The sequence below is a fragment of the Bombus flavifrons genome, chromosome 14 (genome assembly GCF_040668555.2).
Source record: "Bombus flavifrons isolate JBK064 chromosome 14, iyBomFlav1_principal, whole genome shotgun sequence".
In the NCBI taxonomy this organism is placed as follows: domain Eukaryota; kingdom Metazoa; phylum Arthropoda; class Insecta; order Hymenoptera; family Apidae; genus Bombus; species Bombus flavifrons.
In genome coordinates, this window is record NC_138455.1 from 4,982,376 (window position 1) to 5,009,287 (window position 26,912).

Here is a 26,912-nt window from a genome sequence, read left to right on the forward strand (position 1 = left end):
TAATTTTATCGTTGCCTTACTTTCCATAAATCGTACAAGAACAATTACGTGTCAGCTTTTACAAACTTCCCTGAATCCTCAAATTCTATTGATCCTGGATATTGCTGTATTAATTCAAATAGGCGTATCTGGTCAAAAGGTGGTTCTCAGAAAAATGACTTTTAGAACTTAAGGTGTCACCTGATAGCAAAGATTTGATTCAAACGAAAACTAGAAATGCGCCTTAATATTCTGACTTAATTCGACAGAATATTAGGGACGGGACAGAGAGTTTTATTACTCATGAACATGTTTCATTCTATCTTGTGATTTCATTGATTTCCAATTCTGCAAGTATCTATACGGTTCGAACAATTGTACAGTATCATCAAACATATAAGAGTATCTTATAAGACGTTTGAAAGGATCAGATTTTGTAAAAGCAGCACTCGAATAAAAAGAGACGGACAATATTACGTATAGTAAACGCTATGTTGTATGATATTAATAATTTAAAGCATCAAACAATTAATTCTGGGAAAGGAATATAGAAATTTTAGGATGAGTAACGAGTGACCTGATATAACATTGTGTTAAAAATTACGTCACAGTGGCCTACAATGCATATTCCCCCCCAAAAGTCACTAGTTTTCTGTATTGAAAGGTATAAAATTTCAAGAAATATTGAAACTCACGAACTAAATTAAGTTTCCAACATTCTATACAAAAGGCAGATACAAGTAATTCTATGTTAAAAAAATATAATTGAGAATACAATTCTATACCATAAAAGACATTTCTAGAAATAATGAAGCTAAAAAAACTGAATTAAATGTTAAGCACCAAGTTCCTGACATTCTACGTTGACAAAATTCTATATTAATGCTTTCTACAAAAAGGTAAGAAATTTCTAAAAATAATGAAATCAGAAACTAAAATAATAGATCGTTATACTTCATCCGCTTCTACCAAACGACAGCTCTCCCTCGACGAAAGAAAGTCAAGTCGCATAAAATCTATAAAACCCTAATATTGCTCAGGATCGACACCGAGATCGACGTGTGAAGTGTGTATCGCAAAAGATAGGAATTAGGGAATGAAATTCACTCACTGGAGTCCGCGGGTGAGGGTGGGTTCATAGTGTCAGGGGAGCAACATTCGCTCGGCGAGGGTGATCTCTCGCGTTTGGTGACCGGTTCTAAGTGAAGACCGGCCGGTCCTTGGTGCCCTGGCGTTTCGGTGTTGTTGATCTTGTGCAGTTGCCCGCTCTGCATCGTGCCCTGTCCGCCGCCGGCCACGCCGTCCACAGGAATGCCGTTCTCGGAGAGAAACTCGTCAAGATCGACGTACTGTAACACGAAGTAAAGACCATCATCTTTTTGGTTTCGTTTCGGTTACAAAAATAGTGCCCGTACATCGGTTGCCGAAACGAGCAATCGTTCTTACTTAATACGAGCATTCCATGGGTATCAAGATGAACCGCGAAAAAGAAAGAAAGAAAAAAACAAATAAACGAGCTATTGCAAGCATTTTTTGTTGAATTGTTAAGAAGCAAGATTTTAGTGAATAATTCTTTAACTCGGTGGATTCTCTGACTTTCGCCTTACATTCTTTGGAAGATCGTTGGTTAATACGTCAATTATTACGTGGAATAAAATTAATCCATTAAGGACCAACGTTGCATTTCTTGTTCTTCGATTAATTTATATTACTGGGATTTGTTAAATTGTCGTTAGAATATGAACATGTTTAACTGAAAAATAATCCTTAATGGGTTAATTAAGATATTTTTAGTTAATTGGCTTTTCTGTTAAAGAAAGAATAAGACAAGATTAATTTTGTATCGTGGTGTGCCTCTATATCGATGTGTTATTTCTTATCAAAAATGGTAGCCTATAAAACACGAGGCGAATTTATAATGTTCTTAACTATCAGTAGGAGGAAATAGGGATTAAATCGTACACGTTTTTTAAGGAACCATGCATTATGGAATTTCATCCAAACTCCTACCACTAATCTATCGCTATTGTAATGCTACATATATTAGCAACACTTGTGTAAAACTCCACAAAACGATACTACAAAGGATAATTTTTCCTACTGCTGGGAAAGAATGAGGTCCAATTAATTGCCATTCACAATTAGTACGAAGAAGGAAGATGTAAGAAAAAAGGAAAAAGAAGAAATGCAAAAATCCAGATTGTTTAAAATAATTCCAGATCCAGGCATTGAGGATCCGTATTCAGCCGAGTTGTGAGCTTACCGTATCGCGTTTTTGTACATACATGGTTCAATACCTTCAGGTCGGCATCATAGGGCAGAGTTTTGTCCCAGAGGTTTGGGCCGAGGAAGGCGGCCTGCGCTTCCACGTTGCCCCATAGTTCTCCATCGGCGTCCTTCTTCTCTTCCGGTCCATCTTTGCCTTGTTTTCCTACAGGACACCAATTTCATTTCGTTATTCACTACAAACTCTGTCACTCCATCAAAGACAATTAAATTTTACTTATACATATTTTCCATAATATCTCGTATCTTGTATCATCTGAACTTAGTTTCTTTCGTTTTCTCCAATAAAAGATGGAAGAGAAGCTTATTTCTTACTTTTCAATTCTTTTTCATTTGTTCAGATAGATGGCATAGACAGAAACCAAGAAATAATTAACTAATGTTTATTCGCAGTTATTTTTTTCTCTATAAAGGCAACGTTATGACATCAGATTCTGGCATTATTGATAACTATTTAGAAAGGGAAATTACACTGAAATTCTATCTATTCTTATTGATATATGAAATATTTTCCAATAAAGAAATAAAAATTTTTTAATTTTAACACTTAATAGTGTTTTTTTTACAAGAACTCTTGAATTATCATACAGAGGAGAGGTGCTATGGAAAGGACAGGTTTTGAATGATTTAGGAAATAATTAGCATTTAATAAAATTTCTTGCATTACTAGCGGCAGATACAAAAAGATACATATATTCAACTTTTCGTAAGAAATAGGCATTAATAATTGTATTATGTACGATGACATCTAAGATGTGAGAATGTTATAGCTCAGACTACATCGTAGAATGGATAAAAAAGACGATGGAATAAAAGTCCACGTGAAGAAAGGAAGAATTTATGACAAAGGATTTCCTCAATGATCGGATAAAGATAGATCATTCTATTCCTCTATCAAACACGACATTCGCAAAGTGTCCAACTCTCAAGCTATTAAGAAGTTCCATTATTTAGTTGATATTTCTTAAAAAAGAATTCTCGTTTCCGTCCATTCAGGTAGCTCTTTCACCTTCGTTTTTTCGAGTATGATAGAGAAGCTAGGCCTTTCAGAATAAGCGATGGCATACATCCTCCCCGTTCCACCGGTCCTCTTTGCACCTTTTTTTCCCGGCAACAGCACGGTGTCGGAAGCCGCGACCATCAGAAATTATTTCGTGGAAGAAAAGAAAAAGAGGAGCATGCGAATCAGTCGGCGGCCTTGGAGATGCTCCTCCAAAAATAGTGAGCCGGCCTAACAGCTTCTCTCGTCTGTTTCTTCTTCTCGGTTCGCCACGTTTCTTCCGCGTTTCTTCTTATCCCCTTCGAAGACTGTGTTAATTGTTTCTTATATGCCACATTCTTCACGTTTTTTTTCGTCTTTGTCATATTTTTATATCTTTTATCAAAGACGTAAATCGTCGAATTCGAAAATTTGAATTTCCAGTTGTTTTCCAATTATTCGCCGAGTTTAATTTTCAGATTAATTTTAAATTATCCACGATGCAAATTAAACTTAAAATCGATTTTTAAGGAATTTAATTTATATGATATTAGTTTCGCAGAAGCTTCTACAAAATAAATCGAAATACGCGAGTTCCATGTGTAAATGTGTCGACGAAATAAAATAAACACGCAGTGATAAACAAACGAATTAAAGTTTAAGAGGAGATTTCCAAATTCCACGGCTTTATAAAGGGTTAAAAGATTATTTTTACGCAATTGTGAATGTAGCCTTGGATCGGCGAGGTTGGAGTAACAATGGTCGATCAGTGGCATGCCAGAAATTCCACAAGAAGTCAACGTTTCTTTCAGAAGAGAACAACCTGGCATAAAATAAAGAGTTTTATCCCGATTCTACATTTCTGATCTAAATTTGTAGATCAAATACTGCACTTCTTCCTTCGATATTCCAAATATGAAAACACATAAAAGATATAAAATAATCAAATTCTTAATTTTTCTAGTAGAAACAATTTTCATAATTTTTTCCAAAGGCGAAATATACGCGGTAACGATAAAAATGAACGTCAGATTCGTCGTAGATCGTTAATATTTGTATCGACATGGTTAGAGGCCCTATGCAGGCAAAACCAACGAACAGAACGGTTTTTCTATTTTTCTTCTCTTTTTTCCAATGGCTGAGCGTGCGGTTCAAACGCGACAAAACCGCATTCAATGATTATTATCATGGTACACCGACTGTCGACGAGGTCGTGCCGCCACCACAGTCTGATAGATTTCAACGAACGAAGATTTTAATATTCATATTCAGCTGTCGTTCCCTCCCGCCAGTATCAACGATCTTTGAATTATGTCCGTGATTGTCACAGATTGTAATTCCAATGACTGTGAATTATCCGGCGATTATCTGTAAAGTATAATCGCAGCGTTCCAACGAATTCGCGAAGTGGAAAAATATCGAAGGATTTTTGAAAACACAGAAAGATTGCTTCGTCAGTGTTGCTTTAAGATTTTTAAGATTTAAAATGATCCTTTTAGATGCAATAATATTCGAATGAGATGTCATGCACTGATACTATGATCTGGTTATAGAAATTTGGAAAATTGTAAAAGATAGAGTCGATCAAAGTTTTCTAAGTTTAAGTCAAAGTTGGTTAAAGTTTCTAGTGGATCAATTGTCAGGAGGAAATTCGAACTTCTATATTGTTTATCATTTGCGTAAGATAGATTAAGGTTACATGTGCAGAATCATTGTATATCCCTAAGGAAGCTTAGAACAGAAACAGGTTAGCAACCTTATATAATGCCTCGTTTTTCCCAATTCTTTTTTACATTGACGATCTCCTATCACTTTAAACTCAACTTATACCAGACGATGCATGAGCATAAGTTTTGGCCTTCGAAAATAAGCTCATATGTACAAACGACAGAAGATTATTGCTATTTGTAATAAAAATTTGTATCGGTGACTTTGATCATAGTTATTTTCAATATTTAACATAAAAATATCAAATATCTTTATTTAAATTAAGCCTATGCTTATGTTTTCTTTAAAATCTACTTTATATTTTCCATTTTACGATATTCTTTGCACTGTCGCTATAGTCAGTGGATTATAGTGATAGTGAACTATAATGTGACGCTATAGTTTACCAAAAGTTCACTAAATTTTCCAAATTTGTAGCATTACACATCTGTAAAGTTACTATGAAAAATGATCAGCTGGTCATTTCGATGATTCTAATGCTTCAGCGTTAAACGCCTAATAACTGTGCGAAGTGCACCGAGTTTCTCCGTGCACGCGAGCTAAACAACTAAACAACGACAGCTCGCAATTTGGTTCAAGGCTGTCGGTCGTCGCCAGTTCTGCGGAACTAATCTCGCGTTGCGTGGCGGCTAGAACACGAGCAACAGCCGGCTAAACGGGAAGAAGAGAGGGAGAATCGTGACGAACGAAGGTGAAGAAGAGCAACGAGACGGCGAAACACGAGAAGAAACCAAATGGAAGAATGGCAAAGAGCGATGGCTACGAGGAAAGCTGAGAGATCCAGGAGAATCTAATCGTCCTGATGAAAACGAGGTTAAAAGCACTTAACAAAATAGGAGAACAAGTTGTATTTGATTTGGCTATTAATTATTCATTTAGGAACCGTCAAAAAAGAAATTTTGTATGGAATATCGAATGCTTCAAACAGAAACAGTAATTAAATATTACTATAATATTCCCACTAATGCGAATGTAAATATCGTGCATACATATGACCAAACAATAGGCTGATAGCCTAATATTGTATAAGCTAATGAGATATCATAATCGCATACAACTGTAGTCGCCAATAATCCTAGGAGATGGATATGATTCGAAATAAATGAAGTAGTAAATTAATAAAATAAATATTGCTATAAATCTTTCGACGATAAAATACCACATAACAATTCCTGGTGACCTACGACACATAAAAGTTTTCGAATTTAGAATTAAAATTTTTAGTTTTGAAAAAGTACAAGATATCGAGATCCTTTTTCGAAGACAATTTAAAAATCAATAATCGACTATAGCTATATATATTCTTCAACAACAAAGTACCATAATTCGTATAAATCTATAAGAAATAAGTTCCGACTGTCTTCGAATCTCGAGCCAAAAATTAGAAATTTCGAATTTCAAATCCACAGATTGTAGAAAAGTCCGAGATATCAGAAAACCCTTTCCGAAGGCAGTTCAAAGGTCAATAACCAGATAGCAAAATATTCAACGATTAATTAACGATAAAGCGTTAGAGCTTGATCAGCCAGAGCTGAATCCAGATTTAGAATGAACTAAACATTGATGTAGAAACTGGGGACGTTTACGCTGATCCTGAAAGGGAATTCGCGAACGGGAATGTAAAATGAACGCGTTTGTCGAATCGAGTTGACCGAGTTCCTGTTCGGGGCGGCTACGTAACAAAAGCGGAAATACCGTAAAGGCCAATTGTCGCGGAGACAGAGAAAGAAGCTGGCTCTGAATCTGACCAGAAACGATTTCTGTTAACGGTAGAACCAGTTCTCTGTTCTACTCCTTCGTTATACCGAGAGCGTGCCTCTAATTACTATGTTCCCTGGTCTTCTCTCCTCTCGTCTCCTCTCCTCCACGGTTCTCCGTCATCCCGATTCCCCTGCAAGATACTCCTTTACGTAATCGACAACACGCGAGCGTTTTACCTGACTCAAGTACGGAATGAGTCATGTGTATACGCCCCAGGAGGCGGTAAAAAAATGAAGAAGAAAAAAAAGAGGAGAGGAGATTGAAACGATTCTTCGTTGTCTTTGAGGTAATAAAGATCGGTAGAAACGTGGTGACGCGTAGAATGAAGTCAGGCCATGTTAAAAAACAAGAATGCTTTCTTTATTAATTCGTTGGTTAGTGGTAATAATAAATGACTGACAATTTTGTTATTGGATTTAAAGGTCTTGGAAGGCGGTAAAAAATAAGAAAAAAAAAGAAGAAGAAGAGATTGAAACGATTCTTCGTTGTCTTTAAGATAATAAAGATCGGTAGAAACGTCGTGACACGTAGAATGAAGTCTGACCATGTTGAAAGAAAGATTTCTTTATAAATTAATCGATTAATAGTAATAATAAACGATCGAAAATTTATTAGTGGGTTTAGAAGTTGGTTACTTTATTTTAGGATATTTAATTTCATCTTTTTTATCTACTTTTTATATAATAAAGATTATTAATGGAATATTAATACAGAAGACAGAACATACAAGAAAACTAAATGTGTTAAGCGTAGAAGAATTTTTGAATGTATATTAATTTTTTTATATAAAACCTACCGTTACATCGATGTGAAATTTACGTGAATTATTATGAACATTCTTTTCCAAAATTTCGCGACATTTACTCTTGCTTAATAAAAATATAATACAAACGTCAAATTCGAAACGTAAATACTCAACGGGTTGTGCACCAAGATTAATGATTCCTTCTCGCGCACAAAAAAAAAATTAATCTTGTAACCGAAAGTTCTAAAAATTTCCCCTCTGCATTAATCAGTGTCATTTTAATCTTGAAACTGCAAAAACAACTCGCGTCACTTCTTTCTATTTTCGCAATAACAATCTACAGAAATTTGCGTGAAATCGCGAGCACCGTTTCTAATTGAACGCGGTAGCAGGCGGTGAAATTAACTTGATAGGCAATAACTCGCGAAACCGAATAAAATATCCATTAAGTCTCACGCAGTTGCGTTCGCGTATAGCCAACCATTGTCCGTCCATGGAAAATCCAGCGAGATTCCAGATAAACGCCGGTGAAAGGGAATTGAAAACACTTTTATTAACGAACAACGATGATTTCCGCTCTTTTAGCGGCTTATCTTTGTTACATATCAATTAACCGCCACGGTTTCTTGTTATAACTTAATTGCATTCACGGCATAGACCCAACAACGTTACACTTTCATAATCTTGATACTTTGATTCAATTTGCCGTGTCACTCGCGTGTTTCAATGAAAATTGCACTTTTTAGCCACGAGACCATAGAACATAATTTACGTACATATAGTTAAGTTAAGATCTTACATTTTATATAAAATGTAAATTAAGATACTAAAAATTATAGAATAAATAACACTGAAATAAATAGAAGGATAATAATTACAATTTACAGTATTTTATATAGTTTTTATATCTTTATAGCGTACAAAATAATTGTAACTTGTTGTCTATGTATTATACATGTATAACGTGCATATAATAAAGAACGAGAATGGAGAGGATAAGGGAAAACGGACAGTATGTTGCCAGACATATTCTGAAGTATTCTAACATAATCCTATTAACTTTGTTCCTTTGTTCGGGTCGTTTAAGGAACTTTTCTGATAAAAGTAATTTAATTTGTATATCCATTAACATAACAAAATTATTCAAATATGTATGCATATAACAGTAATCGTATTTCTGCTAATCTAATCGTAATATTACTTTTTATGAAAATATGTTGAAAAAAATATGGAATAGGAATAATTGACAACAATGATGGCGTGCCACTGTTGGCAAGTGAATAAACAACGGTATTTGTTTGGAAATGATTTCCTGTGGCCTTGGTATACCGATACTCGGCTATTTCGGACGATAGATCGAATACGAAGTGAAACTAAAATCCGTGATCAAGGCCTAGCTCGTGATCAAGTTTATAAATTCAACCCCGAGCCGCTTGTAGAACAACTGAATCCTAGTTCGATTCTAGATGGTTATGATATGCTATGTATATTAAATTCTATCAACTTAGTACAAGATCTAAAGCAAGTAGAGCAACAGAAATAATTGATTTTATATCGGCTTAGAAGATCTAAACTATACTAGACCTAAACAATCTAAAATATGGTACGAAGAAACAAATATGATTGTTGAATGTATGTATAATAATGTAGAATAATTTCGATATAAAGAATATTCACAGACTAAAATTTATAGCAACATTCTATACATTTTATAGGATAATAACTTGCTCGGTATCTCCCATTTTTTGTTAATTTCAATATATCGAAAAGGGCTTTTTAAAAAAGTAACATATCATTCTAAAAAGTGTCACAAAAAATTCAAAGTACTTTTAATTTTATATCAAAACTAAAGCTAAACCTAACGTAGAACTAACTATATAAATATTCATTAATAAAATGGTGAGATAGTATAAAAATATAAAAAACGTATAACAAATAAAGAAAGATTCAACATGTGGTTTAGTTTAAGGTTAGATTTAGTTTTAATGGACGAATTGCAAGAATTTAAATGCGCTTTGTGCCAAATTGAAGTTAGGTTTAAATAGTTTTAAAGTAGAATTATTAAATATAATTATTTGTGAAACTTTCTTTGATGATATCTTACTTATTTAAATAGCTCTTTTCATATTGAAGTTTGAAAAAGTCTGGAAATACTGACCAAATTGTAAAATATTAATTTTTGCAGTAACATTCTGTGCAAATTTTCCACTATAAGAAAGTTTCTAATTCTCACAGACCAGAATTTTCATACAATTATTTTTTCTAGATCATCCTGTGATGAATTTATGTTTTTTCCAAAATGTTATTGTATGTTGTTGATAATGGAAATATTCTCAGGTGCTAATGTCAATACAAAATCTACACTCAGATGACTACTACCTTTTTTGTTTGACTGTATGTAAAATTGAAGACCAAGAAGAAAATCGACTGAATTTGAGCGAAGAAAGAATCTCTGACTTATGATCTGTAAATCTCGCGCAGTTGTCCGTGTGCCGATAATTTATGTTTGCGGTAAGCCGCTGTCTTCCTCCTTGACAAACTATCTGCAAACCACGTTATCTTAAAAATCTATTAACCTCGCCGCTCGATAATTGCATTTGCACTGACTGCCCGGCGAGTGGATACAGTTTTACAATCGAAATTCTACAAACACCTATTTCCATTAAATATATTAGACACTTGCGGTCAACCGTTCAGCGTTTACGTAATACATTACCATAAATACGGGTCTTCCATTCAATTTAAACATTTGTGGGATAAATTTATTTTCTACAACGTTTTGTTGTATCTCTTATCGTTATTTATCTCTGAAATTTTCTTATTTAAAATTTTTCTTTATTTAAATTGTGACTTCTAAACCTCAAAATTCAAGGGTTCAAAAACATGACAGATTCAAACTTTGGAAATTCAAAGGTTCAAAGGTGCGGAGACTCGAAGAATCAGAGATTCAAAGGTTTAAAAATTCGATGTTTCAGATATTTAACGCTACAAAGATTCAATGCTTCAAAGTTTCAACGCTTCAAAGATTTAATACTAGAGATTTGGTGCTTTAAAAATTCAGTGCTTCAACGATTCAATGTTTCAAAGATTTGATGCTTCAAGGATTAAATGCTTCACAGATTCAGTGCTTCAAGGATTCAATGCTTCACAGATTCAGTGCTTCAAAGCAATGGTTCAAAACCTCAGAGCTTTACAGATTCTGCGCTTCAAAGGTTCAGTTCTTCAAAGCTTCAAACATTCAAAAATTCAGATATTTGAAATTCAAAAAATTCGGAAAAGTCAGAAAAATGTTGATATTCCGCTAGCACTCAAATTCTGCTCCAAACCTTCAACAACTCACTAAAACGCAGCGCGGTATTTCACGCTAACTTTATTACTTGCGCTCTTAATTAAGAGTTTAATTTAAACTTAATTAAAAGGATTTAAGATTAGCATACGTTACTAAACACAAACTTGTGGAAACTAGGAAAGCAAGTCAAACAGAAAAACCAAAGCTATAATCAGAAAAAGAAAAAAATAGGAAAAGATGATAATGAAAAAAACTTTCGTTGGTTGTGCGCTTAACGGTCGGAAAATAGAAAAATCGTCGTAAAGAAATTTTACTATTCGAAAATTCGCGGGATATAGTAATACAACAACGACTTACGTAATATCGATGAAAAAGCTCGCGAAGACGAGGAGGGAAAAATAAGGATCTTTCATGATCCTCGAAGTGCCGGAAGTAGGCACACGACTGCGTGTGTGTTCCTTAAAATGCTTTCTCTTTTCGAGTACGCTCTAATTAGTACAGTCTTCTCTAATTACTGACACTGCTTACTGCTCGAAGTGATTGCACACGGGAAAGAGGAAACCGATTACCAAGTCGAGACCGTCTGTTTGGAGTTATATTTACGCGTCGATGTTACGTGTGTTAAGAGGAAACCACGTGGAAATTCGATGAAAGCTACAAGAAACGAAAAGTAGAATTGTATATAGAAATGAATGAGAACTTTCGAAATAATAAATGTTAAATTAATACTGAAACACAGTTGCACGTGAAATTATCGAATTATTAACGAGATTTTCGATGTTCAAGATTTTATCGAAAATATCTATTAAGAGGAAATGATTTATTAAATGAAAATTCAATGAAAAATTTAATGAAGTCATAAAATAAGAACTTTCGAAAATAAATGATGAAATTATTTTATCGAGAATAATAGTTATTAATCTATCGTTTTATCGTTGGCCCAGTTCGGCGATTTAAATGGATATTTGAGATATTACCGGATCATAGAATTTTCTATTTCTTAATCTTTCTTGTATTACTGGAAGTTAAATTAGAATGTCTCTCAATAACGGAGAATCTGATAAGCTTCGATATAATCAATATTTGAATAACTGAAATGAGGACGATTGTTCAGAAATATTTTTTGTGCTAAATTAAAAAATTGTACAAGAAGAATTAGGCAAAGTTTTATTGGTAATAATGTCGCCTCGCATATTTTCAGCAAGATACACGTACATATTTATCGTGAAACTATGTCAACGAGAAGCAAGAAACAATTCTAGCATGTTATATATTTCAACGAGTTTTCGACGCGAATGCTATCTCTGCTTTTTAGTGACCTTATTGCTAATATCGTTTAGATTAGGCTAGGTTTGAGTTCAGTTTAGTTTAGGTATATCGCGAACGTGTGTTAGTTAATACAATAATGTTTGGTGACTAGAAAAGATAAAAACTTCTTTCTTCCCTAATTTCTGCTTATTGCTACCATTTTTATGGATTTCTATTTAGATTTAAAGCATCTCCAATTCTACGATCTATAACAGCAAACAAATAGAAATCGAAAATGAAATACTAGATTTTATGTCCTATTTAACCATTAATTTTAATTGGAATATACGCTATAATTTATAATTTAAAAATAATAGAAGAAAAAGACAAGTCGACTTTCCTTGGATTTATTTTAATTACATTAAATGTAACTAGGATGTAATTTACTTTTGATAGAAGGGAGCATTAAAAAGCAGAATATTCTTAGACAAGTAATAACGAATAACATAAAACAGAACATAATTAATAATCGGGAATAAGATAGCGTTTAACAACGGGACCACAAATACTCTATTATACAAACCGTACAATTCTTTGATATGCATCTATCCATGGTGAAACCTCGCGAGAGACTATTTTTCTTGATCAATCAATGTTTCCGGTTTAGAAGAATCGCTACCTTTTTTATCTTCCAATGAAAATTGTTCAGCGAAATTTACTCCCTATTTACAACGAAAATAAATAAATACTTCACGTTACAAAACTATGGCATTACTTTCTTATAAACCTTCTAATAATAGTTTTTCCTTTACTTTCTACGCTAATGAACAACAATCGTTAATTTTACGATAAACTAATGTTAGTAAGCGAAACTGTGAGGGTCGACATTAAAAGAAATAGGGTAAAGCGAGAACAATAAACATAGGGAAATCCGTGTCTGTCTTGTCTGGAATACAGCGATTGTAAGTTACGAGCTCGTGCATAACGGGTTGAAACGCAACGAGCCACGAAGACGTCCTTGGCCGCTCCTCTGATAGCCTCCAGACCTCCTGGGAATCGTTTCCTATCGCCTCGATGCACACGACTATGCAGCGAACCACATAGTAACGTTTCCGAGACCCTATCCCGCGGGAACCATAGAGTCACTTTGAAACTTCAGGGATAGAAAGTGAAGAGCATCGGTTTCTCCTTTTAACATCTTATAATTGGAATTTTGTTCAAGACTGTGATTAATTGTCGTTTCCTCTAATGCAATTCGAAAGCTAGAAACTGACAACTGTTATAGATTGATTGATATCAGAATCCTATTGCGCAGGAACTATAGTTACTTCGAGAATTTAGAGATAGGAAGTAAAAAACAGCATTTTTTTTTCTTTAAAGTTCTATAGTCGGAATTTTTTCGAAGACCATGATTGATCGTAGCTTCTTTTAATGTAATTTGGAAACTAAGAATTGATAAATGCTATAGATTGGTTGATCCTGGGACTCTATTCGATGGAAGCATAGAGTTACTTTGGAAAATCACGAATTGAAAGGCATAACTACGACCGTTTCCTTTTCAGTGTTCAACAATTGCAGTTTCGTTTAACATTATGATTGATTGAAGTCCCTATTAGTGCAATTTGAAAGCTAGAATGATTGTTGATAAATGTTGATTGCTTGATGTCGAAATTTTGGTTGGCTCAGGTTAAGAATAAATGTACTGTTAGAATTTCAAACGTAGTTTTATTTCGTTCTTCTGTACTTTGATACCACCTGTAAGAATAAATAATCAGTATTTAGAAATACCATCACTGGTAGCAGTGCCACTTTGTATCATTTTACGATCTTTCTCATACAAACGTAATTGCAAACGCTATCAAAAAATATAACAAGAAGTACGGTAAGTACATATAGACGTTATATATCAAAGGAAATGGATACTTTTTTAAAAAAAACCGACCACCAGAATGGTGTCAATATAAAATGGTGATCTTTACAAATGAAAAATTCCAGAAGAAATATTTCTATGCTTTTTAGAAATTAATCCCATGCAAAATTTACTAAAAGTCGTTCACTAGGAAATGCGTCAGAAGAAACAAATATTCTTCATACGGAAACCATTAAAAGTTCAAACAAGATTACCAGTTTTGAACACAGCAAGAACCGCCGTCTTTTCCCTTTAATATCTTACTTGATTAGAAGGAAACGTAGAAAGTATTTGGAATTACTGATAAATACTAAATAATTCGTGATTAGTGGAACACGAGTGCTTTCTAAACCACAGATAAAATCGGTTCAAGATCGTCAAAGGTACTAACAGGTTGAATGCAGAAAAGTGACTCGGTAGCTCGTCAATCACTTGCGGAAGGAGACTGTCAAGGAGAAGCGGCCTGTTCCTCGAGAATGGTTTTTTTTTTTAGCTGAGTCTCTCGCACCGTAAACCTGTCTACGTGAAATAATTCACGCCTGGTCGCGCCTGTCCACGGTTATCTTTCCCTTTCGTTATCTTGTACAGCGCTCGCTCGCGGTCGACTAGAAATTATTCGCGAAGAAACGACCGCAGCCAATGCACTCTCATATAGTATACACATAGTATACATCGTATACTCGACATTTCATAAAAGATGATAAAAAAGAAATAAGATTCGAAATTGTTAATTAGATAGGATTTTCATCGTGGTTTTGTAATTCTTTCGATACTTGGCGCCTCGTCACGTTGCATTAGTGATACTTCGAAGAATACTCGTGTGACAAGTGATAATGTTCATAGAACGATTTGGTTATTTATGGTGGTTATTTATTCAAATATATAAAACATTTGTTTTCTATAATATTACGTATCGCATAATTAAATATTTAAGTATTCAGAGATTCAAAAATCTGAAAGTTCTAAGAACAAAACATTTAAAGATTGAAAGATCCAAAGACTCGAAGATCTAAAAATGTAAAGACTGCGAAATTACAAAATTCAGATTCAAAGTTCCAAGGACCTAAAGATCAAAATTTATCTGAAAATCGTATCTAGCAAGTATGCAATTGGATGTACAATACGTGAGTTACACACATGCGAAGCTGATCAACTCGACTTTTAACACAAACTCAACATTAATCGTCCATCGCAGTACTAAAATTGCGAATTCTTTAAAAAGTGGAATAGGTCAGTTTGAGCTTTCAATATCTCGGATCAAAATAACTCTCTCCCTGAAATCTTTTCAATCTTCCATAGAATGATCATACTCGATTCGCTGAATTACCGTCTCCGGTTCTTTGGAATTTTAATTTCCGTTTCTTTTCGAAAACCACCCGGTTAGACAGAAATAATAAACGCGCTATAAAACCGGGCGATTCGAGTTTCTCTCAGTGTCTCGAATATGGGAAGGGATAAAAACAAGAAGGGGAACAGGACAGAGGAGGAGAAAGAATTTGGTAAGAACGAAAACTTTCCCTTGCGAGCACGGAGAAGGGGACACGCATTTCCTGATACACCGAAAGAGTACACGTTCACGATCCACGCGGAAACGAGAACAAATAGCGGTACGAATGAAATAGAACCGAGTTGTTCAAGTACGATTGAGAATACGTGTATTATTCGTGACTGAGAACGAGCAAAATGTTCGCGACTTTCTCATAATCGATCGGTTGCTTATTACTGGTATCAATACTAGGAAACTACAAATTATAAATGATATTAACATCACATTATTGATATTTTATTATTGGTGTAATCAGAATTGCTAACATTTTATTTTTCATAGAATTTAGAAAGATGTTTTTACTGCGGTGTATATTTTATTGTGTAACTGTTTGTGAAGTATATTGATGAAGGCCTGTTTATCCTGTATTACATACTTTCTCATATAGCGTTCATTTTCATCTTTTTTCATTCCTTCTTCATCTAAATCTACAATGTACGCGGTATTTTGAATATTCAAATGTAATTTAGATGTAATCTATTACTAACGCTAACTTAATAGTTTAATAAAGATATGTATTTTTTACTAGATCTGCGTAGGAGATACATATCTTTTCATTATATATTTATTTACATTTTAATTTAATTCCATATCAGAGACATTTTTTTTTTTCGATTTACGTCAAGATACCAGGCGACAGTATAAACATTTAACAGATAAAAGCGAGCAATGGATGTTAACATGGAGTTAATTTAGCGAAGGGAGCGACCGAAGCATACGAAGGCAAGATTTTTTATTTTTGCACGAAGCTTCTTAACCACTGTACGAAACGAAATTTCCTCAATAAATTTTGAAACGACAGGAGGAGAAGAAAGCGTGTTTCGCTGAATATTTAAATAGAAAGCGATAAAACTCGACTGCCGGCAAGCCAAAAGTTGGGATAACGAAAGCGAGAACGAAACGATATTTCCAGAATTTCTAACGCCGATGAAAAATCGACTTTCTCGAAATAAAAACACGATTAATTTCCTCGATAATTAGTCTGCAATATATTCGCTTTCCCCGTCTGCTCCCTTATCGATAACAATTTCTCTTTGATAAAGATAATCGAAAGAAACAAGATACGTTTCTCCTTGGACACACAGCGAGTTTTAAGAAACGGTTCAGGAGATACTTTTATATTTGTTTCTACGATAAATACCAGATCGTTGCTTTCTGAAACAACACTATTAGTTATACTGTTTACTACCTTCCAATCTCTCTTCATTTTCTTTGCTCTCGTTTCATAGATGCTATGTGTAAGTTACACTAGGTTTTAGTAAATTAGATTGGTTTCTTCATTTTGTTCTAACTTCAGATTCTTTTAAAATAGAAAACAGAATAGACAAAATAAAATAATTTAGAACAGGATAGAATGGGAAGTATATTTAGTAGTACAGTACAATATTTTCTGTAGCTATGGTTCGACGAAAAATTACGTTTCACTTTTGTCTTACTGTTTCACAGAAATTCTTCTAAAAATACAGCAAGTAAGATAAGTAGTAAAAGTTAGTATGGAATGGTGTAGAGTTGAAAAAAATACATAATAAAGTGCCGACATTTCTTCACAAGTCGAGATACGCGTAGAAGAGATCAATCAATTTTTACTTTCCTCTTTGAATAAGTATGAAGTAAATCTGTTGCAAATATATCATAGTACTTTTACAATCAGAATTTAGTATTCACCATTCTAAAGTCCAGACATTACAGAACGATAAATCGCGTCTTCTTTTAATCCCTCGTACGCAAACCCTTGATCACATTTCAACCCTTATAACAACTTCTACGGAAATAAATTGGTGACAAAACTGGTAGTATTGACAAAATGAAATTACCAAAGGTATTTCAAATTTCGAAATTTAAATGGAATTAAATTGGTAACATTAACAACATGAAATTAACAAATGGATTCCAAGTTCCGAAATTTTAATGAAATTAAATTGGTGATATTAACGAAATGGAAATAATGTAGGTACTTATCAAAATTGAATCAACGAAATTACTTCAAATATTGGAATTTAAATGGAATTAAACTGCCGACAAAACTGCTGGCATTAACAAAATGGAATTTGTAGCACACCCTGTATACACATATACCGGCAGAGAAATTTCATTCTTTTGGGCTTTTTATTGGGTGTCGACTGGTCGGCGGTCGCTTTCCACGCTTCCTGATAAGCTGGAACAAGCATTTTACGCGTTACGCGCATAGGTTCCAGGCACGCAATAACGAAGTCATTTCCGTGAGAAGAGGAAGGAGGGAAAGGGGTTGCACGGAGTGGGGATGGAAGAAACGAAGGCGGAGGAAAGTGGAAAAAGAGGAAAGAAGAAAGGTCGCCGCCGCGTTTCTTCTCTTCCTGCCACGGACCTCCGCTTCCTTCTTTCTTTCTTTTTCTCCCCCTTCCCCCGCTTTTACCCCCTGTTTCGATTATAACGGAGCATGTGCACGAGTCCCCACCACGTTCCAGACACGGATTTCTCTTTCATTCGCAATCTGATTTCTTGGCGAACTGCGTCGAGTTAATTTGCACTCTCGGTTGATCGACCGAGTCGCGGTTCTTCCTGTATTTGAATTGCACTCGTTTGTTACTTCGACGCGATGACGAGGATGATGAGAATGTTGGATTACGTTGGAGGATTTTGGTAGCGATGTTTGGTGTAAATAGAATTTAGATTTGGTTTAGACGGACTGAGTTGGAACACGTAGACTGATAAGGGGATGATTTGATTAATCGATTAGACTGCGGATATTTATGCAAATTCGTATTTTTATATAGGCGAATAAAGGGATAGAAGCTAAGCAGAGATTTTACCTGATCAATATCATAGTAGGTGCAAAACTTTGCATATTTTATGTACTTGCATATTATAATTTATGTCATATACAGGATGGTTTAAGGATCAGTCCTAATGATTTTTCAGGCATCTCCGGTAGTCGGAGAATAGAATATTTCAATCAGTTTTAACCCATTGAAGAACAATGATTCGTCGTAATATTATAAATAATGATAGTTTCTTTAAATTTCGTAGTATTAAGCGAATTCTTGGAATTTCCTCCCACGATGTTAAATAACAGAATTCGATGATGTGAATTAATCGAAACATGCAAATGGAGTATTACGTTAGCGCAACGTTGTTGCTTAATGAGTTAACGGGGCTTTAATGAGATAACTAGACTTCTAATCGCCTACAAATTGCGATAAATATTAAGAACTTGAGAAAAGATTTTATCTTGATGAAAAGTCAAGGCCACTGCTACTTTTCAAATGGAACGATGCATTTTTTTGTGCACCATTCGATGCGTTTCTTTTTTCAAGGTACTAAGGTATTTGGATCGAAGAGCGATTCGTTTGAAAGATATTTACAAAATTTATTTTATTATATAATTTATAAAATTTGATATTGTAAAATTTATCGTACGAAGGACAAGGAAATATAGCGTAATACTTCCTTGTTTTCGCATTTTCTTTGATTCCCATACTAATTCTGTGTGTCTCTGCATGTTTAAATTTTACGTAAACGTATAAGAATCCGCAATCTATTTGTTTAATAACTTATTATAGGATTTGTTTAATAACTATAATATCGATTATTTATTGAATAGAATTGCTAACGTTAAGTTCCTTATAGGATATTTAAAGCTGTAAAAATACATAAAACGCGCGTAGCAGGTGAAATAGCTCATGTAAGTACTTAATCTGTTTCTACCATTGTAGAATTATTTTTTCATCATAAAAAATGATTTAATCGTTTGAACATCTGAAAGTTCCTATAAATATGATAATATAAGTTGTCTCTGCTATAAATCAGGTATTATATCTAATTTTCGAAGACAACTTCATAAAGGATGAAAGAAAGAAATGGATAATAATTATACTTAATATTAATATATTATCCAGATACTTCTAGACGAATAAATTAAGCAGAGATTGACGCGGATTAAGCAATACAGAGGATTTACGTTGAATCTCGAGATAATCCGAATAGTTTATCGATTTTTTAAGTTAATTTTATCTTTTAACTGTAGATTGATGGCAATGATAGCATAATGTTTAACGACACTGTGTATTAAATCAAAAGGATGACTATTAAATAAATATAGTAAAGCTAGAAAGTCATAAAATAGTCGTTTAAAATACGTGATTACCAACAGCGATTAGAAAGCGACTGATTAATACACAGAATGATTAACGAATCAATCTAATTACTGGCGGACAAGAAATCCTGAGGTCAATTATTATTCGAATTGCCTGTCCAACTCAATGTAACATTTGCAATCTCACGTACGAAAAGTACAAATAATGAATAACTCCTTTCTTATAATACTTATTGCAAAACGCGAAGAAAGTGATACTAACACAATAAATTAATGTGCAGCTATCAATTTCCACGTAAAAGTGAAGATGTCGAGTTTCTTTTACGCTATTCCAATACTAATGTTGCTAAAATAATTTCTTCTTCTTCGAAAAAGATCGAAAATTAATAAACCATTGTAAAATCCAGAACTTCCTTAACCCCTTAGAACGTTCCTAAAAATAATACATTTTCTTCGAGAAAAGTAAAGGAAGAAATTTGTAAATCGTGAGAGCACAACTTCGAGCAATTCCCTTCTCATAACATTCAAGATATAAAATAGTATATTTTTAAGATACAAGATAATACGTTTTTCTTGATAAACAAAGAAGTAACGATTACCAGACCATGGTAAAATTGCGAAGCTTATGTGCGAAAAAGAATAATCCTTTCTTCTAAGATTGTTCACGTGTCAAATAAGAAATTAAGAGGATATAATGACGATAACGGTGTTTCCTCGAAGAAACAAGGCACAATACACTGTCGAGGTCTCGAGTAGGACTCGAGGAGAAGAGGACGTGGCTTGGCCTGGCAGCAAGTGAAAGTTGCTCAAACCACTTTCCCCTCGGGCGAACGAGCGAACGCTCCGCCGACTTCCGGGCTCCGATCCAGCCACAAATGCCAGAGATCCACCGCCCCGAATCAATCGATCTACTCGAAAAATCTTCGTTCCGCGAAACCTTGCCCCCGTACCAATAAATTCTACGCGCATGTTCGCTCGACAGATCGCACTTTCTCGAGCCATTACACATATATCGCGTGTCCCAATATACGTATATTTTCTTCTTCCTCTTTCAAATTCCTTTTTAATGGAAAAATGGTTAGAAATTTTCGGGCTACCGGATCTTTCACTTTCAAAAATTACTAAATACTTATTTCCTACCAACTCTTCTCATTATCGATCGGACACAGGAAATTCCAGATTTTACTGTAGGTAGGCAGCTACGTATTTTTAATTAGGAGGTTCTTTTAATTTTATATGATGAAATTAAATTATGAATGGTAAAATTTATGAAGTTCTAGATAAGTAAATCTGTCTGGTAAGTAAATTATTAAATTACGGAGAAATGAAACTTAATTAAAAGACAGTGGAATTGTTAGCATTGTATTAGATTATGGATCAAATTACTTTACTATCGCTAATCTAATTACTACCAGATTATAAAGTAAAATTGACAAGTTTGTAACCTCGCAGGAAACTTTCATGAAAAATAAGAAAAACAATGATCTCGGCAATATAAGTGATCTCAGACACCCGGGGACTCGATAGTTTAATACTTCCTGGAAAGTAGAACTTAATTGCTAAAACTACGAGTAATTATCATAGCTATGAATTAGCAAGGAATCGAATTAAGTCTGACCGAATGTATAGTCCGTAATTACGATGTGCATTCGCGAAATTTGCACACGGAAATCAAAACTAGAAATCTCTGACGAGGAATTCGAGCGTGATCTTAGAGGAGGCCCGCTGAACCGGAAGGGATTTCAACGTCTGTACACGCGATGCGCCACCGGAAAAGTTCGACGCGACCAAGACTTTGTAATCATCAGGGAAATTGCGCGTGCGTATATGAAACGACCTATGTAAATCGTGCACATTGTTGCTCTTTCCATGGGTCGCCCTTTTAACTTATTAAAAATTAATGATGTATCCTAATGCATCTTATATCGTGCATATTTCTAATGTAACCAACATCACACGCTTTTATACTATTTATTTAATGTATCTGAAGTGATATACCTTTTTGTATTAGTTATTTAGTATAACTGATGTGGTGTAGCCTTTTGTGTGATTTATTTAATGTAACTGAGGTACTGCACTTTTTCGTATGATTTATTCAATGTAATTTATATTGTATATTCTTTTATATTATTTATTTAGTGTAACTGATTTGGTGTACTTTCCTCTATTACTTATTTAATGTAACTCATGTGGTGCACACTTTTGTATTATTGCATAATATATATTATGTATACATATTGTGCATATATATTGTAGATAATAATATGTGCGTGTAGATTTAATATTATTTATCTAATGCAACCAACACTCTGTGTGTCTTATGCCACTTATTCATTAGAATCAACACTGTTGCACTCTCACATATTATTTATTCACTATAACTATGCAAGTATCCTTTTAATTTTCTTTTAGACGTATAACACAATTAATTATGCATTCGTGTCCTTTATATTATTCATATATCAAATATAACAATACATATATTCCATCTTATCTGCATATATTAGACGTAGAAATGACTTCTTTCCGATATATTTCGCTCTGATTATAAAGTCATGTATTCTACGTCTAATATAATACAAATAATTACTTACGAAAGATTATTTACCCTTTCAACTCTTTACACACCTAAACACCATTTGTAATTTGCTCTTATATTTTTCAAACTTTAGAATTTAGAATGGCAAATAGTAATTAATTACAATCTTTTTCTGAGATTAATAATCTTATAACAATATTCTAGGTACGAAAGAGTTAACCGAGCCGCGTGTGGTGGTCGCGATTAGATTCCTTTTTGATTGACTTACGCGACTCCCTGTGCACTTTCTCTTTCGCGTATCGATTTGCGTAATTGCTTCGACAAACACGATAAACTGCGAATTATCGTTGGCGGAACAACTGTTCCGTGGGTAACTTCCGTTGTTGCTAGCGTGTTATTACGAAGCTCGTAGACGAATTATTTTAGCAGGAAATACTTTTAAAATATTCTCATACTAATTTTCATATTTCTTTACACTCTACTAACCTTCGCAAAAATTTGATAAAAATTGTTGAACTGTTTTACGTGAAATATTTATGAAATACCTTTACTTCACTTTGTTATACTTCCTTGCATCTTAGTTATTTTGTAGATATATTTTAAAAAATTTCGTGTTGTTCTAGGTGAAATATTTCTTCCTGTTTCAATTTTCGAGATATACAGAAGAACACAAAAGAACGTTTGATTGTTGTACTACTGAAATTCACGAATTAAGTTTGTTTTCAGAAAAATTGTAAAATTGTTCCTAGATGATAGGTTTCAAAAGCTAATTTTAATAATCGTAAAGAAGAAATGTCAATAATAGCTCGAATGGCTAAAAATTCGCGATAGAATAGCCCGCAAGGTAAAATAATAACCGAAAAGTTTAAGAAATCAATAATATCCAGTTGCTAAAGAAATAGCAAGAATAGTTATAAATAGCATTCGCCGGATTATTAATATTTATCGAAAGTAGTATAACTTCGAGAGTTAAAGATTAATTCGTAAATGTTACCCACAAGAAGTTATACAAGTACTGGTGTAGCTTCTGCTGTCGTTCATGGTCACTTACCTGAAACAGAAAGGAAATTGCTATTACCTTAACTTGCTGTACGGTCGATGTACGAACACTTTCATACTAAACATACAAGTTAAAAATAGTGTACGTTAAAATAGAATCTAAAGTGGCTCCGCTGTTTTCACATATGCTATTGGCCACAAGTCTTTATCATATTTCACAATGACCTTTGACGTAATTTTATTTGGATCTTTGCTTAATTTCGATAGTTTCAATAAAGTATTCATCGAGAATCTGGAATTTTTATATCAATTCTGCAATTTCCTAGTCTTTCGTACCACTCTGAACATCTTACAAAACATCTGCAAACAACATTTCATCCACGAATCTCTTCAAACGGAATTCTTCTTTTTATCGGAAAGAAGTTTCCAATTCAAACTTCGATTTAATGAACAATCGCACACTAAAGAAATTTTAACAACTGTTTCGGAATCTTGCCAAGTTTAAAGCAGTAAAATCTAGAGCATTAAAAAAGTTAAGTCTCAAACCTAAACGACGCAGTTTGCCTAAAAGCAGTGAGAAAGAAATCTTCTCCTACGAAGAATTGATAATTAAAAAAAAAGTTAGGAACGTTACATCATCATTTAGCAAACTGTATACGTGAAGAAATTTCGCAACCGAGATCAAAATCCTGCGATCAGGCAAAAGTTGATTGAGACTCAAGAAAAGCCTGTTCTAACCGCAATAAACACTCCGTTTTGCAACAAGGAAGCGTCTAGTTCGTGAGCAATTTGGCCAATTTGATCGGTATGCCATTGGATCTAGGATTTCAAGGACGAAGACGGAACAACGAAGAGGATGGGTTACCATGCAAATGTTGCACGGTGTTGTTACGTAAAGGGCTGAATGTCGGGAAATAATTGCGCGAATGATCGAAGTCGCGTAGAATGTAACGATTAAGGATTTAAAACTAAAAGGACTGTGATTACGTGGATCCGACGTAGCTCGTCTACGTTCCATTGCCAAGGACGAGACGGGAATATCGAAGGACACACGTGCCTTTCGAAACCTGTTACTACCGACCAATCGCGATGTTATAGCAAACTCTATCCGTGCTTTTGTTGTTTCCAGTGGAATGTGATGTTTACAGCGTGCCTAAGTAACTGAACCAATGATCACACGTTTCGTATAAACCACTTTCTATTACAACCGAAGGATGTCTATGGAATACATTGTAAGTGCCAAGAGGCAAGTTTTTCAGGAGGAAAGGAAACTTTGTGCATTGATGTAGTCCAAATTCATAAAAGAGGGGAATGTATCTGTAGGAAACTCTGCGTGTGGCAGCACGTGCTCGTAGATAAAACTCAACGTTCTATTCATTTAGATATATGGCATAGACAAAAGCCAAGAAACAATTAACTATTGTTTATTCGTGCTTATATTTTTCTCTATAGAGGCGACGCTATGACGTCATCTTTTAGCATTATTCATAACTGTTTAGAAAGGGAAATCCTACTTGAATTCTGTGCTATGGTATTCTCATTGGTACGTAAAATATTTTCCAATAAAAAGTCAAAATTTTTCAATTTTCGCACTTACAGTGTTTTTTACAAGTGCTCTTTGGTTAGTACTTTTCGAAAACAAAGAAAAAGAAATGAAAAGAGAAGAGAGAAAGGAAGAAATGTGAGACGAAGGTAAAGTTTGCGGAAAACCCGTTTGCAATTTGAAAATGAAATCGGGATGGCGGCGATGTCAAAGGAAACGATGCGAAAGCAGTCAGGGAACTTTCTCGGCGAAACCGATCGACGGCGACGCAAAAGTGAACCAATGACGTAAGACGCGATACGGGAAGAACGAGTTGGTTGGCCACACGAGTGGAAAAGATCGGTCACGCGAATGGGAAACGCCTAAGATCACCATAGATCGCGGAAGTGTCGACGACGATTCCAAGCCTTTTCCCCGGGCCTTTTCTCCTCGCCTTTCTCTCTATCTCTCTCATGCTTTTTATCGTCTTCCTATATACTCTTCTTTCTCCCTCTTTTCACTATGTACAATCGTCACCGTTATCGTGGCAGCGACAACCTGTGGCTTCTTTACTGCTAGTTCCTATTCGGTAACCTGCACGCGAAGTCCGTGTAAAAATGCAGTAAAATACTTTTGGATTGTTTAGTAAGAAATATCTGAGAAATATCTTTGACATTCCTTCAAATCTTAATTATCTTTTAAAAATATACTGACTGCCTCTCTGACAGTTTTCTGAGAAATATTCGCGAAATATGTTTGCCTTATACTTGATATTTCTGGGCGTTTTCATTGGATAAAGTACACATGAAATCCTAGTAAAAATATAGTACGTACATACAATTTTTGAGTTATTATATAGAAAATATTTGAGAAATATTTGCAAACATTTCTTCGTGTTCTAGGATAGTGAAATTATTTGCATCGTTCTATAGGAGATACCCGTATATATTTTTGTTTTATCATTGGTACTTCTTTACATTTTAATCGCCGTGTAAAATACAGTGAAAACATTAGTTTGTTCTGCAGGAAATATTCGTGAAATATTTTTGTCCTATTTTTAACATTTTCATATGTTTCTATTGGGTAACGTGGATGCAAGATGTACTCTCTATGCCTTCTGTTCTGTCGTTATTATTAACATGACGGTGGAACTGAGCTTCTTGTTTTAGTATTTTTTTTAAGAATGGCCAATTTCTAAAATAATTCTGATTGCTAATTGACAGTTTATTGTAAAAAAATATTATACTAGCATTCTTAGCGAATACTAAATCGAACTGTATTTCATGTCCAATTGTTTTAGAAAAAGATCTGGTATTTCTGTAACGTTGCTTGCAACTTTGCAATCAACAAGTTATTCATTGTCTTGTTTGTTGTGTAATTCGGTAGAGTGCCGTAAACAGGCGTGGTATTGGTAGCAGAGTATTACATTATGTTAACGTTGAATGGTACACTAATCTGCACCCGGGAAAACTGAACGCGTCATCGAGCTGTTACATCATTAAGAGCGTAACCGATAAGTAATAACAATAATAACGTCAACATTAAAGAAGATACTGCACATAAATTACTTTTATCAGAAAACTAAATAATTGTTTGGAATTATATTAATTCGTTGGAACGTGCGGATACATGGAGGAACAGCGTTAAGTAGAACGAGTAGTTCATTGTCAGACACGCTGTGAAGGCGATACAATAGAAGTACTTTCATATTCCAAAATTTTCATAGAGTGACCAGAAAAAGTACCATTATTTTTTAATAAAGCTTCTGTTTATCAGCTTCTACGTTCCATTTTCATTGTATCAAACTTTCATAGTTATATGAAAGTACTACTATAACTTACTTAATATACTTGAAGTTATTTAATTAATATCTAAAACGCTACAATAAATACAATGGTGTGTAAATACCTTATGGCGTCAGTGTATCCAAAGACATCTCACATTTTAATCTCTAAATTTCTATGTACACGTATCGCAAATCTTCAATTGTGCTTAAATCAAAAAAATTCCACTCTTTAATGTCTACACAACTCTTTAAGTTCTCTTCGAGTTGAAAAAATCTTCAATATGTTCCGACAATAAAAAGAATACCAAAAGATCTATAGAGTTAAATTTTCCCACGCCTACACCCCAGTTTATAAGTGTAACTTTAGTATAAACTTACATATTTGCGAATTTCGCATAATTACCTCACTTCAGTTTCATTTAGTGATTTATTATGTTCTCTCCGATCTTGATGTTACTTTTGAACAATATCAATTAACAATAACATTATTAATTAATATTTATAATACAATACTATAATACATA

At 34.1% G+C, this 26,912-nt stretch overlaps 1 protein-coding gene across 8 annotated transcripts in view; it reads right to left on the reverse strand.

The window, feature by feature from the left end:
• The window catches only part of LOC138186767 (thyrotroph embryonic factor), a 100,970-nt gene that overhangs the window by 6,889 nt on the left and 67,169 nt on the right, over window positions 1-26,912 (reverse strand). For 6 of the 8 annotated variants that reach the window (XM_069126936.1, XM_069126938.1, XM_069126939.1 and 3 more), the window contains 2 exons: window positions 2,265-2,410; window positions 1,091-1,328 (listed from right to left, as the gene is read on the reverse strand). In XM_069126936.1, coding sequence (XP_068983037.1) covers window positions 1,091-1,328; window positions 2,265-2,410 — 384 coding nt within the window. The remainder of the gene's footprint in view (window positions 1-1,090; window positions 1,329-2,264; window positions 2,411-26,912) is intronic. The other 2 variants (XM_069126937.1, XM_069126941.1) reach the window with 1 other exon arrangement.